The sequence below is a fragment of the Dicentrarchus labrax genome, unplaced genomic scaffold (genome assembly GCF_905237075.1).
Source record: "Dicentrarchus labrax unplaced genomic scaffold, dlabrax2021, whole genome shotgun sequence".
NCBI classification, from domain to species: Eukaryota; Metazoa; Chordata; class Actinopteri; family Moronidae; genus Dicentrarchus; species Dicentrarchus labrax.
This window is the reverse complement of record NW_026136713.1, coordinates 26,315,867-26,329,875: the sequence shown is the minus strand read 5'-3', so window position 1 is coordinate 26,329,875 and position 14,009 is coordinate 26,315,867. Positions and strand designations below refer to the sequence as shown.

The window sequence follows — 14,009 nt, the reverse complement described above, 5'->3', positions numbered from 1 at the left end:
CTGATTTCTGGATTTAAAAAGTTGAACTGAAGTTTTTTTATTTATGATAGCAAAAAAATACATTTATATTTTCACTTTGAAAAGCAAAGTGTACAAACCTTTAGTTTTCCTTTACAACAGCGCCCCCTGTGGTACGAAACAGAAACTCACTCCAACTAAACGACAAACAGCCGTGTTCCATTCAGGCAGCAGAATATATATCGGGATAAATGAGCTTTTACATGGCGGAGTAAATATTATGTACACACTGACTGAACTCTGCTCTCGGCGGGGACGGAAACAGGATCCGTATGTTTGCAGGTGAGAACAGGTGAGACGCTCCGTCAGCAACCATTAAAAAAAGTCTTAATTTACCCAGAATTCATGAGGAATAAGGTCGGGTACAACAGGGGAGCAGTTTGACCTGCAGCAGTCCTTTTAATGAGAGTCATGATGTAGTGTCCATGTAAACGCAGCAGGTGACATTGGGTGGGCGGGGCTTCAGGCGGCGGACAGACAGGCCTGTCGGACGCTCTGAGCCCAGGTGTTCAGCAGCTCCGTCACCGAGTGTTTGTCCGGCAGCTGCAGCAGTTTGGACGTCATGTTTCTGTGGACCGTCTGCAGGAAGCTGTTTGCACCTGTCGGGGGGGGACAGACAGACACAGCAGGTCACGTGATCAAAACCACAACAGAAGTAAATCAGTAAATGTCCAACATGTGCCTGTATTCAATGTGATTGAACACAGGGACATCTTAAGTTAGCATTTTCTGAGTCTGAGATCACTGTTTGAATGTATGTGGATGATGTGTCTCTCTCACCGTACTGGTCCCCGTCGTCGGCCCAGTACGGACTCTGGTCGGGATAATCAGCAGGAACGCTGAGCTGCAGAGGAGGAACGCTGGGAAGGTTTTTATCATCTGAGAACAACCAACAACAACAACAGCGTTAAAAACATCCAGATTGCATCGTCACCTCAACAGCCTGAAGAACAGAGCACCGAATATGTTTCAGTTCCTGGTGGACCGAAAAACATTCAAACTATTCAGGAAAAGGCTGCAGTATTCACTCTGTTCCTACTGACAGCAGCTGCACTGACCAATAATGTGCTTTACTCTCATTAATAAAGCAGTTAGACTGTATAATGTTGTTTAGTGCACATACTCAGCTTTATCAGTATTTATTCATTACACTTATTCTCATTTATAATATATATATATATAGTAATTGAATGCCCATATTTGAACCTTGTTGTTCAACAACCTGAGCCCCTGTAACAACCAACTGCCCCACCGGGATCAATAAAGTATTTCTGCCTCTAACGGGGTGGATGGTTCCTCTGTTCTCACACTGTGGACCTTTGGTCTCTGGCTCCGAACAATAAAGCTTTACAGAGGCGGTCTCCAACCTGTGGGTCGGGTGATGAGGCCTTCTTGAATTTAAGGTGTCTAAGAAAACTTTTAAAATAAACACAGCAGACATATCTTTATTTATTTCATTTGTGAGGTACATTAAATGATTTTAAAAGTCTCTGATCAATCATCGTCCTGTGTTAGAAACCAACCAAAGAGCTGATAGAACAATGAGGAGAAAACTGAATCTGTCAAATAAAGAAGCCAATTAAGTCTGTATGATTATTAAATATACAAACATAATACAGAGATTTATTATAAAGGTTCCTACTAATATCCATAAAATCTCATCTTTCACAGGAAATAATCAAACCTCTGGTTTTCCACAAACTTCCTGCAGTTATTGAGTTGGACAGTTGATCAGCTACTGTTATTATGTATTTACTATGAAATATATATGAACAACTATGTGACTGATTCTGGTGAAACTGGATCATATTTTTTCTTCTTCTGAGGATTAGTCTCTAAACAGTTATGTTTTATCTTTACACATAAGTTTGGTTGGGTTAGAGTTGGGTTAGGGTCAGGCTCAGGACCAGGGTCAGGCTCAGGATCGGGGTCTGGTGCCTGACTCACCCAGCTTGCAGACGAGGTGCACGGTGCCGTTGTTGCTGCAGAACGAAGGATCCAGGTTGACGAGGAACTTGACGTCGAGGCGGGCCACCTCCCCCTGCAGGATGTTGGGGATGGTCTGCCGCTCGTCCTCCTCGTGCTTCCTCTTCCTGCCGGAGACATTGGGACCCCTGAGGAGGAGGAGGAGGAGGAGGAGGAGCTTGATCACTGTGGTTTCACTGACCTCAGAAACTTATTTCTAGCTGTTCTTTATAGACTCGGACATTAATGACGTACTCTGCAGAAATATTCACATGTATGCAGATGATGCAGTAATATTTGTAATAAGTAATACGTTTGTAAGTCCGACTGACTGACATGGCAGAGATGAGTGTAAAATGTCGTACAGCGCAGTTTATTTTATTAAAGTCCCGTCTCAAACAGCGGCTGAAGGCAAATCAGAGCTGTCACTTTGCTCATGGTGGTACTGTTGGGTCTCTGTAAATAATGTTTTAAGGAGTTCGGTCTAGACCTGCTCTATTTGAAAAGTGTCCTGAGATAACTTCTGTTATGAATTGGTGCTATACAAATAAAATTGAATTGAATTAAACTGAATTGATTTGGGTGCAGTGAGGCGAGACTTACGTGATGGGCGGTCCGTGGATGGCGGTCATGGCGGGGGCGAAGGTCCGGTACAGAGAGTGGTTGAAGACCGGAGAGCGGATGTTGGCCATGACGGCATCCAGCAGCGGCTGACACAGATACTGCTGCTTGGTGGGCACCGGGGGTGGCGGGGGGGTCGGCTGCAACCACAGGGACAAACTGTTACTGACGGCACTGCTTATTATTGATCCGAACTTTTATTTCCAATGTGGGAACAAATCAAACCGAGAGAAATGAAGGTAAAGCAGCCATTTAAAGGGAGATACGTTTGTTTTCTCCTGCATGCAAACAACATAACCAAATGACATTTCCATAACACAGTTTAAAAGATCTATTGAACAGACCGTGACACAGAAAGACCACAGTGAGGCGCTCTGTCTATTTAACAATGGACCCGTTTGAAACCAAATAACAGCAAACGTTCTCACCACGGCCATGTCGTTCTTCAGTTTCTCCAGAGCGATCTCACACTTCTGCAGCGTCTTCAGGGGACATCTGGGGGTCAGAGGACAGGGCGGAGGTCAGTACAGGGAATCAGTGATTGGATGAGGAGAGTGATCAGGGATCAGCTGTTACCTGGTGTTTGGATCAGTCAGGATATTCAACAGACTCTTCATCTTACTCAGGTCCTTCTTCCGGTCTGTTAACAGACAACAAACTGTCAACATTCATCTCATATAAAACATTTATTACAAACTCCTGTTATTCCTCAGGTGTCTTCTGTCAGTTCTGATTATCAATAGAGTTATTGATTAACTTTGTGTGAATCAACTGATGAATGGACCTTCATTTTTGTCGATCTTGTTGATCATCCTGCGCAGAGGTTCGATGTATTTGGACAGCTGTTTGAGTTTCTCCATGTACTGCTGATCCTCCAGAGACGTGGCTCCAGCCGGACTCATCACTGGGTTACCTGCAGGACCGGAGGGGGACAGGTGGGACGGGTGAGGACAGGGGAGCACAATAAGCTTACTGAAGGTGTAGAAATGTGTGATCTGATGTTTTAAGTAGAAAGTTTATTTCATAGATTACCACGACGCCCTTTTACAAACTCGACCACTGACAGTAAATATACCGGACAGAGAAACCTGCATTCTGTGTAAAGACCAGCAGGGGCCACTGTTTACTGCTGATATCTGTAAGCAAACAGTACTGTACTCTGCCCTTCTACATCAGGGTTCCCACTGTAAGAAATCATTGCCTCCTTTCTCTGACAGTACAGGACAGCACTAGCTCGCAGTGGGGGGGCCGTCACAGTTCATCTTCTCACTGACAGTAGCAGTAGTGGAAGTGTTTCCAACAGTCATCAACCACAACATGTGGTATATTCATGTGGATGTTGACAATGACAGCCTTAGTAATGCATTTATATCATTAATAGACTCAATTGGCTTCTGTCAGAGTGTAAATAAACCAACTCATTGTTTTAATCACACTCTTGACCTTGTTTTATCATATGGCATTGATATTGAACATTTAATAGTCTTCCCACATAATCCTTTCCTATCTGACCATTATTTAGTAACTTTTGAATTCATACTATTAGATTATAAGCCATTAGGCAAAACTTCCTACAGCAGATGTCTATCTGACAGTGCTGTAGCTAAATTTAAGGAGGAGATTCCTTCAGTGTTTAATTCAATGCCATGTCTGAATTTAACAGAGTCCTATAACGACTTTAGTCCCTCTGAAATTGATAATCTTGTTGATAGTGCTACAGGCTCACTACGATCAACATTAGACTCTATCGCTCCTATAAAAAGGAAATTATTAAAACATAGGAGACTAGCACCTTGGTATAACCACCAAACCCGCCAGTTAAAACAAATAGCTAGGAAATCTGAAAGGAAATGGCGCTCTTCCAAATGATCAGAATATCGCTCAAATTGGCAAGATAATCTTAAAACTTATAGAAAGGCCCTCCATAATGCCAGAGGAGCCTATTATTCAGCACTAATAGAAGTAAATAAGAACAACCCTAGGTTCCTCTTCAGCACTGTAGCCAGGCTGACAGAGAGTCACAGCTCTATTGAGCCACATATCCCCATAAACTTAAGTAGCAATGACTTCATGAGCTTCTTCTATAATAAAATTATTACTATTAGAGAAAAAATGTATCACCAACTGCCATCAACAGTTATCAGTGGCTCTCCAAGTTCAGGGACTTCTGTCAATGTAAACTTAGATATATATTTAGACTGTTTTTTGCTATCGATCATCAGTTAACTTCAATCTTGCTTCATCGAAGGCCATCAACCTGTTATTAGACCCGACCCAACTAGGCTCCTTTAAATTGTTCCCTTAATTGGTTTTTCTGGTATGATTAATCTTTCTTTTTATAGGATATGTACCACTCCTTTAAAGTAGCTGTGGTTTTTAAAAAGTCCACTCTTGCCGTTTTCCAACTATAGACCGATTTCTAACCTCCCCTTCCTCTCTAAGATTCTGGAGAAAGTAGTCGCCAAAGAGTTGTGTGACTTTCTACATAACAATAGTTTATTTGAGGTTTTTCAGTCAGGATTTAGAGTTCATCATAGCACAGAGACAGCTCTGGTTAAAGTTAATAATGACCTTCTGACTGCTTCTGACAATGGACTTGTCTCTGTACTTGTATTATTAGATCTTAGTGCTGCATTTGACACCATTGACCATAATATTCTTTTACAGAGACTTGAGCATCAAATTGGCATTAAAGGAACTGCACTAAGCTGGTTTAAGTCATATTTATCAGATCGCTCGCAGTTTGTACATGTTAACGATGAATCTTCAATAAATACTACAGTTAGTCATGGAGTTCCACAAGGTTCTGTACTTGGACCAATACTATTTACTTTATATATGCTCCCTTTAGGCAACATTATTAGGAATCACTCCATTAACTTTCACTGTTATGCAAATGATACACAGTTATATCTATCGATCAAGCCCAATGAAATGAATCAATTATCTAAATTACAAACATGTCTTAAGGACATAAAATCCTGGATGAGCTGCAATTTTCTGATGTTAAACTCAGAAAAAACCGAAATTCTTGTTCTTGGCCCCAAAAACCTTAGAGACTCATTGTCTAAAGATATAGTCACTCTAGATGGCATTAACTTGGCCTCTAGCACCACTGTCAGGAATCTTGGAGTTATCTTTGATCAGGATTTGTCATTTAACTCCCACATAAAGCAGACCTCTAGGACTGCCTTCTTTCATTTACGTAATATTAGAAAAATTAGACACATACTATCACAGACAGATGCAGAAAAACTAATCCATGCATTTGTTACTTCAAGGCTGGATTACTGCAACTCTTTATTATCAGGTTGCCCCAATAAGTCCATTAAAACGCTCCAATTAATTCAGAACGCTGCAGCACGAGTACTGACAGGAACTAGAAAAAGAGATCACATCTCTCCTGTACTAGCTTCTCTGCACTGGCTCCCTGTAAAATTTAGAATAGAATTTAAAATTCTCCTCCTCACCTATAAAGCTCTTCATGGTCAGGCCCCTTCATATCTTAAAGAGCTCATAGTACCCTATTACCCCACTAGAACACTACGTTCTCTGAATGCTGGGCTACTTGTGGTTCCTATAGTCTCTAAAAGTAGAACAGGAGCCAGAGCCTTCAGTTACCAAACTCCTCTCCTGTGGAACCAGCTTCCAGTTGTGGTTCGGGAGGCAGACACCCTCACCACATTCAAGAGTAGGCTTAAGACATTCCTCTTTGATAAAGCTTATAGTTAGGGCTGGATCAGGTGAGTCCTGAACCATCCCTTAGTTATGCTGCTATAGGCCTAGACTATCGGGGGATTTCCCATGGTGCACTGAGCTCCTCTCTTCCTCTCTCTTTCTGCACTCATTCATGTCCCATTAATGCATGTTACTAACTTCACTTCTTCCCCGGAGTTCTTGTGCTTTCTCGTCTCGCAGGTTCTCATCGATCCTGGTGGAGCCTCCTGCCATGGTCCTGCTAGATTGCCATTGCCAATACTGTTGTTGCTGTGCACCTGTCTGTCTGTCTGTCTCTCGCTCTCTCTCTCTCTGCCTCTCTCTCTCTCTCTCTCCCACCCCAACTGGTCGAGACAGACGACCACCCACCTAGAGCCGAAGGATCTGTCCTAGGTTTCTGCCTTTAACAGGCAGTTTTTCCTTGCCCTTGTCTCCAAGGTCTTGCTCATGGTGGTACTGTTGGGTCTCTGTAAATAATGTTTTAAAGAGTTCGGTCTAGACCTGCTCTATTTGAAAAGTGTCCTGAGGTAACTTCTGTTATGAATTGGCGCTATACAAATAAAATTTGAATTGAATTGAATTGAACAACAATGTGATCTGAGTGAGCGGCTAAAACAGGACTGGAGCTGGTCTGTGAGGATGCGAGGGAACCCTGCGTGTGTTTGTATAGCCTGTTCCTGTTTTATTTGTTCTGTTTCCTGTTGTGTTGCTGAGAGCTGGGATGTGTGTACCTGGAGTGTTGAGCGTTGGAGAGGGGACTCCGTAGTTCCCGGGGGTTCGGACGTTGGCGGGGCTGTGTGAGGGCTGAGGGGACGGGCTGGGCTGGAAACCCCCTGGAGACGGAGTGGGACCAGAGCTGGAGACAGGAAGCAGAAAGGACTTTAAAGACCAGCAGAGCTTAATCTGTTTGTGTACTGGAGGCGTCTCGGATAAACGGCCGTTACCTGACGGAGTTGGGCTGTGAGGTCGGGGGTTGAGGTGATGGCTGAGGAGGGGGGGGCATCGGCTGTGGCGTCTGGACCGGTGAGGGCGATTGTATCATCTGTACCTGTGGAGGGAAGGGATTGGACAGGAAGAATTAGCCAATCAGAGGAGGAGAGGCAGCCTCCTGAATGGAGTCGTCACAGTCTGAACAGTCTGTTTTATTATCCATCAATCTGAAGTGTCAGACAAACAATATATATAAAATAGATTATAAACATTACAGTAATATCGGAAACATGCATCCCCCAGTCGACTAGCACTGCAGAATGAGGTTAGACTCTGGAACAGATGATTTTTTATGGGGCACAATCTCTAACAGTGAGATATAGCTATAAGTAGTAGTACTGTCAGGGGACAGTAATGTGAACCGGACTCTCTGTTCCCTCAGCGACATGAAGAGGTGTAAGCAGCAGGACACGATGGGTGAGCAGCGCTGACAGACGGAGGCGCACTGTGGCAGGGAGGGGGGGTCAGAGGTCAGACTGGGGATATTTACCTGCTGTGACATCTGCTGTCCTTGTGCCGCGGCGGCCGCAGCAGCAGCGGCGGCGGCTGCTGCTGCAGCGGCGGCGGCTGCAGCGTTTGGAGAGGGGTTAGGCAGGGGGGCTCGAGGCATCCGGGATGATATCTGCAGCCCGGGACGGACCAGCTTCAGAGGACACAGACAGAGACACAACAGGACCGGTGAGCAGAGAGGAGGCAGACAGCAGCACAAACACAGAACCTCAACCCTGAACCTTGAAGTAGCGAGGACCGGACAGGATGTCCTCACAGCGGCAGCAAATAAACATTTGAATAGAACAATGAATTGGCTATTATAATCTCTTCTGGCTGATATTCAGGTTTCTATTCCTCTTCCTCATTCTCTGATGAAGATGAGAGAACTTCCTTGCTACCTGATACCTTTAAATCCGTTTCTCTCAAACTAAAAAGTTAAACCCTCAATAAAACCTCCAGCCAGTAGAAGGCGCTGTACGTTTGACAGCTGAGTAATAACCTGCAGTATGAAACAGGGTGGAGTTACACATAAAGCACCTGAGCTTGAGGTGGCTGCAGTCTCACCTGTCCAGGTACAGCGGCGGCGGCGGCGTTGATCTGCACATGCTGGGCCTGCTGGGCCTGCTGCGCCTGCTGCTGCGCCTGCTGCTGCGCCTGCTGTTGCGCCTGCTGCTGCAGCACTGCACGGGCCTGTTGTTTCACACACACACACACACACACACACACACAGCAAAGCATGCAAGCAGAGGGGGGGGTAAGCGAGGCTACTGGAACCCTATGTGGTGATTTATCAGCTGATCAAAGAAGGAACAAACTGAATCTCACTGATTTGAACGCCGGCGCTCTCACAGTATTGATCCTGCAGATGTTGGACCCCAGAGTCCGAACCAGTCTCAACACCGTTGCTGAACAGTACTACTTTCAATATCAATTTTATACAATTATAACCAAAATAAAATGATGCATTGGAAGCTGTTTAAAGACCTTTATGGCCCGCGGAGCCGACGGGTACCACAGCAGCTTGGAAAACATCTGGTTCATTAGCAGTACTTCAGAATCTCAACTGTTGGGCAGATACAGGTTGGCTGCACTGGCTAGCTAACAACTGTGTGTATATACATAAGCAGCTACGTGCTCATCGGCGCTCTGAGGAGTCTGTTGGTATTGGAATTCGGTACCCAGCTCGTCAGAGCAGAAAAGATTATTTTAAATGAGCCGCTCTTACTCATGTTTTGTCGTTGACATTGTGTCGCACATTAACTGGATTTTGTGTTCACTCATTTGAAGTGTGTGACATTGTTCTGTCTGTCTGCCCAACAGCGTTTGTTTTGATATGAAAGCCCACTTAAAATAAAATCACATAACAAACATTTTTTAATTATCAAGGCTCCGTTTACATCTTATTTCTTTCCATTTAACGGGCAGTAATGAGCTTCCATATGTTGGAGAGGAGGAGACCTCTGTGGATCATTGGGCTCCCGGTAGAAACCTCCTGAACCATGAACACTGAAGGAATCCTAACAGGGAGAAGCTGACTGCAATGACGCCAATGGTGGTGAAGACAACAACTCCCATGATCCCACACTGCTTCACCATCTCATCACACTTCCTCTTGTTATTGTTTGGATGTGAGCGACCCCTAGTGGCAGAAACTACAGCCTGTACCTTTAAATCAGTGTGATCCAGTCCTCCTAAACCTCTCGAGTCAACAGACTGTGTTTGGAGTGCGACTCCGGTCTGACATGGAGCCACTGAGCTCAGTCTCACCTGGAGGGCCTGCATCTTGAGCTGATGCTGCTGATGCTGCTGCTGCTGCTGCTGCTGACTGAGTGAGTTGATGGGAACATGCTGAGTGGCCAGAGACTGAGTCACCAAGCCGGGCTGCTGCTGCTGCTGCTGAGAGTGAGGAGGCATCTGACCCGGCTGAGGCTGAGCCTGGCTCTGAACCTGCTGCTGCTGCTGCTGCTGCTGCTGCTGCTGCTGGACCATGTGCTGGATCGCCTGAGCTTGCTGCTGCTGGAACTGCAGCTGCTGCACCATCTGATGCTGCTGCTGAATCCTCATCTACAGGGAGCAAACAGAGTTATTACTTCATCAGCTAGAGAAATCTATACTAACAAAACAGGACTACAGCACTGATCTGATCTATAGAGCCTGTTTACAGGGCTGAATCTTGTCATCAATGTCCATTATTACAGTCTCTTTCAGTTCAGCACCCTAGTTTCAGTCTCTTTTACCTCTGTGGTGCATTGTGGGATTCTATAACTGAACTTTATGGGCAGGATAAAGACCGACAATAATATCAGAGACAGTAACAGCAGGCTGCTGACAGTCCAACAGTGTCTCACAGTGGATGCAGGAGAGGACGTTGGACGTAACTCAACAAATAAAGAACAAACTGTGGTAGATCCAGTTAAATAAAGTCCCTCCTCACTCAGTAACTCTACACCGGTGAGATTGTTGAATGGAGTCTGGTGATATTGCAGTTACTAGTTCAGTGGTCATATCAAACATCTGCTGCTGATCTCTGCAGATAAAAGCACATCATTTGCTTCACAGTGAACTAAACAGAAGGTTTCTGGGTTCTTACAGGACGTCGGTGGTCCTTCAATGTGGACCAGGACTCATCAGTGTTTACAATAATTCTATTCAATTCAATTTTATTTGTATAGCGCCAATTCATAACAGAAGTTATCTCAGGACACTTTTCAAATAGAGCAGGTCTAGACCGCACTCTTTATAACATTATTTACAGAGACCCAACAGTACCACCATGAGCAAGACACTTGGAGACAAGGGCAAGGAAACACTGCCTGTTAAAAGGCAGAAACCTGGAACAGACTCTAGGTGGGTGGTCGTCTGCCTCGATCAACGATACAAAAGGTATTTGGTCAAATGAGCCCCAGACCACCTCGGCAAATGGTCTGAGTGATCTGATCTCAATGTGTCATTTTGTGGGTTAGAAATGGTTCAACGCGCTTGTATGAGTGAATAAATCGGCAATCGCCAGCTGATGGACGGACTGTGGCAGGTTGGAATATTTTAATATCGCCCAACCCCACAACAGGGTTTCTCAGATACCTTTCGACCTGATGGCCCAGGTGAGTGTGTCGTAGCCAAGTTAAGATGTAAAATAAATGTATAACCAGTGTTGGAAGTATTCAGATTATTTATTTCATTACAAGTAGAAATACAGCAACATCTCATGAAAACCTGCCAAAACAAGAAAAAGTATAAAAAGCATGAAAAGTCACACTCAAGTAAAAAAGTGCAAGTATTAACATAAAATGTACTTTAAGTGTTAAAGTATCATTTGAAAAATTACTGGAATGAAACAATGTGAGACGTAGAGGGAAGAATCACTCTTTGGTGAACTGCTGCTGCCTCTTCAACAGCAGTTTGTGGATGTCAAACACGGCCTGTGCCCGGTGCTCCTCCGGCAGCCTCCGCACCAGGTCTGCAAACGTTCGCCCGAACCCGGAGAGCTCGTCGCCTTCGCTCTGCTGCAGTTTCACCCTGTGTTCCTCCAGCTGGGAACACTGCTGCTGAAGCCAGTCATCCCCCACCTCTTTCCTCTTCCGCTTCTGTGCCACAGGAGGCAACTGGGCGCTCTGGCGGTGGTCGACCTCACCAGTCGAGGTCAGTGGCTGTGGAGACGGCCTGAAGGAGGAATTTGTGGTTGTTTGTTTTCCTCAGCAGTGGTTTCTGTGGTTGTCTCATCAGCAGCTGAAGTGGTGGAAGTGTTTCGAGTTGAATCCTTTCTGTCCTGTGATTGTAAAAGAAAATGCGAACAGTTTATGTTAGTCTCTGTAGGTTTACGTACAGGTAGTATCACTGGTAACAGTACGTAACAGTACGAACATCACACAATGAAATCACTCCACTACGAATAAATCAGCAAAATGTATGTACAGTAAAAAGCCTACTTGCTAGCTACTTGATTTTCCTAAATACAAACAACACAAAGAACATGCTATATTTACCTTTCCATGAACTCTCTTTGTAACGCGGCGGAGGAGAGACGCACATATTTACAGACATCTTCAATCAACCGCTCCTCGATTTGGTCCATGTTCACCGTGATGTTCGCTCAACCGGAGATGGAGGAAGAAGGAAGAGGAAATGCGAGCTGACCAATCAGAGTTGTTGCGTTCTGTGTCGCGGTGAGTTGTGGTTACGTTTTAGGGGAGGTGAACGTCAGTCGTACCTGCGCCGTCGCCACAGCGTTGGTTCAGTGCAGACATGTGAACCAGGCTCACAAAGGTTTGCTCTAACAGACCTAATCTGTTCAACGTGCACAAATACCTCTTTTCCACCGCGGCGGTTTGACGGCCGGTTCGGAGTCGGTACCTGATCTCAAACCAGTTCTTCGCGTTACGACAGCCAGCGAACCCGGCTAACACTCCGCTGGTCTAGAATCGAGAACCGCTTACAGCAGGTCCTGCGGGCGCATTGTGGCCAGCTAGCTATGTAATTATTAGCTGTTTAACACAAAGAATATACGATATACAGCTAGCTGTTGGTCACATTACCAAAGCAAGCGTAGCTATAATTATAAGCGCTAACTTTAACGTTACGTTGGAGGTTTTTGCCGTTGACGTGAGAAATTAGCAGCCATGCTTGTTTAGGTGAAGTTCTCAAGTTGAACCAGAACCAGCACCAAATCAATCAATCAGTGTTTTTTGTCCCTGTGTAATGTTGTATTCAACCTAGTGTTAGTGTGGCTGTGTACCTGCTGCTGGTTCTGGACCTGCTGCTGCTGGTTCTGGTGCTGCTGCTGGAGCTGCTGGTTGGGGTGCTGCTGCTGCAGCTGCTGGTTCTGGTGGTGCTGCTGTTGCTGTTGCTGTTGCTGTTGCTGCTGCTGCTGCTGCAGCTGCTGCGCCCTCAGCTGCTGCTGCTGCTGCACCTGCGCCTGGAACTGCTGCTGGATGGCAGCGTTCTGCTGTTGCTGCTGGGCCTGCTGGGCCTGCTGGACCTGCTGGGCCTGCTGGGCCTGCTGGAACTGGATGGACTGCTGGAACTGGATGGACTGCTGCTGCTGCTGCGCCTGCACCATCTGCTGCATCGGCATCTGGCCCGGACCCCCGACTGCAAAGTGAGTGAGAAGAAGATGAAGGACTGACCCAGTCTACGGCTCAGAACCAATGTGAGAAGCGCTCAAACACACGACGTGCCAAAGCAGAGACTGAAAGTAAGACCGGCTCTAACACCGAAACATGAGACGCAGCCAGCATCCACCGAACGCACACACCACACGGAGGAAACACTCACTGGCTTGTGGGTTTCCAGCCACCCCTGCCATGGCATGCTGGCCTATCTGCATCTGCCCCATGGCCCCCATGCCACCCACTGGAGCACCGGTGGGGCGAGGCCCCATGCCAATGGCGCCCGGGCCCCCTCCAACCCCTGTCAGGTTAGTCAGGGCATTCATGGGATCTAGCAGAAGGGTAGACAACAGACAATATTACACAGCTCCAACATGCACAGCAGAGATATGAACACCATGAGTCTGGTAGTGAGAGCAGAGAAAAACCAAACAGAGACAAAGAACAGAACCTCACCTGGACCTCCGTGAGCCTTCTTGTCTGTAGAGGAGATACAGGTCATTAGTTCTCTGACAGTCACTGAGTCCTGTTAAAGTCAGAGGTCTTAATACTTACGGATGTCTCTGAAGTGTATGATCAGCCTCGCAACCAGAGACAGATACTCCTCCTGAAACACAACAACGCTTCATTACAACACATGGACAGGGAGCACACAGAGAGGTCTCGTGTGGTCCAGCACTCACTCTGGATTTGGCTTTGACATAAACGTGGTTCTCCATGTCATTGCTGGACTTGGTGTGTGCGGTTCCGGCCTTCCTCATCGCCTCCTCGCTGGAAGGAAACACAGGAATCAATCACACGATCAATCCGAGGAAGTTCCACCGGTACAGCCGCACCTCGCAGGTGTTAACTTTCTTACTTCTACAGTAACTTTACTGGAAATAAATAACTTATTATTCATGTAGAAAAACTGCTGCAGGTCATTTTCTGTTTTTAGCTTCTAAAAAGTGAATTTATCGTTATTTGTTTTCTTTGATTATAAACGGTTGTGAACACAGATACTGTTCTCATATATATTTATTATAAATGCACATTTTATTTCAAACACACTTCTCATACAAAGCTTGTGTATCGATTTAATTCCTCACACACACATTGCTA

General features: G+C 45.6%; 1 protein-coding gene across 4 annotated transcripts in view; it reads right to left on the bottom strand.

Annotated features, from left to right (window-relative positions):
- Positions 1 to 12: 12 nt before the first annotated feature.
- Positions 13 to 14,009, bottom strand: part of med15 (mediator complex subunit 15) — a 17,108-nt gene continuing 3,111 nt past the window's right edge. Inside the window, exons 2-18 of one of the 4 annotated variants that reach the window (XM_051419871.1) lie at positions 13,592 to 13,679; positions 13,464 to 13,515; positions 13,365 to 13,388; positions 13,075 to 13,239; positions 12,536 to 12,891; positions 9,571 to 9,867; positions 8,368 to 8,493; positions 7,802 to 7,954; positions 7,266 to 7,369; positions 7,053 to 7,177; positions 3,389 to 3,517; positions 3,181 to 3,244; positions 3,033 to 3,099; positions 2,587 to 2,744; positions 1,966 to 2,132; positions 799 to 897; positions 13 to 617 (exon numbers count right to left, since the gene is read on the bottom strand). In XM_051419871.1, the coding sequence (XP_051275831.1) occupies positions 481 to 617; positions 799 to 897; positions 1,966 to 2,132; positions 2,587 to 2,744; positions 3,033 to 3,099; positions 3,181 to 3,244; positions 3,389 to 3,517; positions 7,053 to 7,177; positions 7,266 to 7,369; positions 7,802 to 7,954; positions 8,368 to 8,493; positions 9,571 to 9,867; positions 12,536 to 12,891; positions 13,075 to 13,239; positions 13,365 to 13,388; positions 13,464 to 13,515; positions 13,592 to 13,679 (2,311 nt within the window). In that variant the 3' untranslated portion in view covers positions 13 to 480. The remainder of the gene's footprint in view (positions 618 to 798; positions 898 to 1,965; positions 2,133 to 2,586; positions 2,745 to 3,032; positions 3,100 to 3,180; positions 3,245 to 3,388; positions 3,518 to 7,052; positions 7,178 to 7,265; positions 7,370 to 7,801; positions 7,955 to 8,367; positions 8,494 to 9,570; positions 9,868 to 12,535; positions 12,892 to 13,074; positions 13,240 to 13,364; positions 13,389 to 13,463; positions 13,516 to 13,591; positions 13,680 to 14,009) is intronic. The other 3 variants (XM_051419872.1, XM_051419873.1, XM_051419874.1) reach the window with 3 other exon arrangements.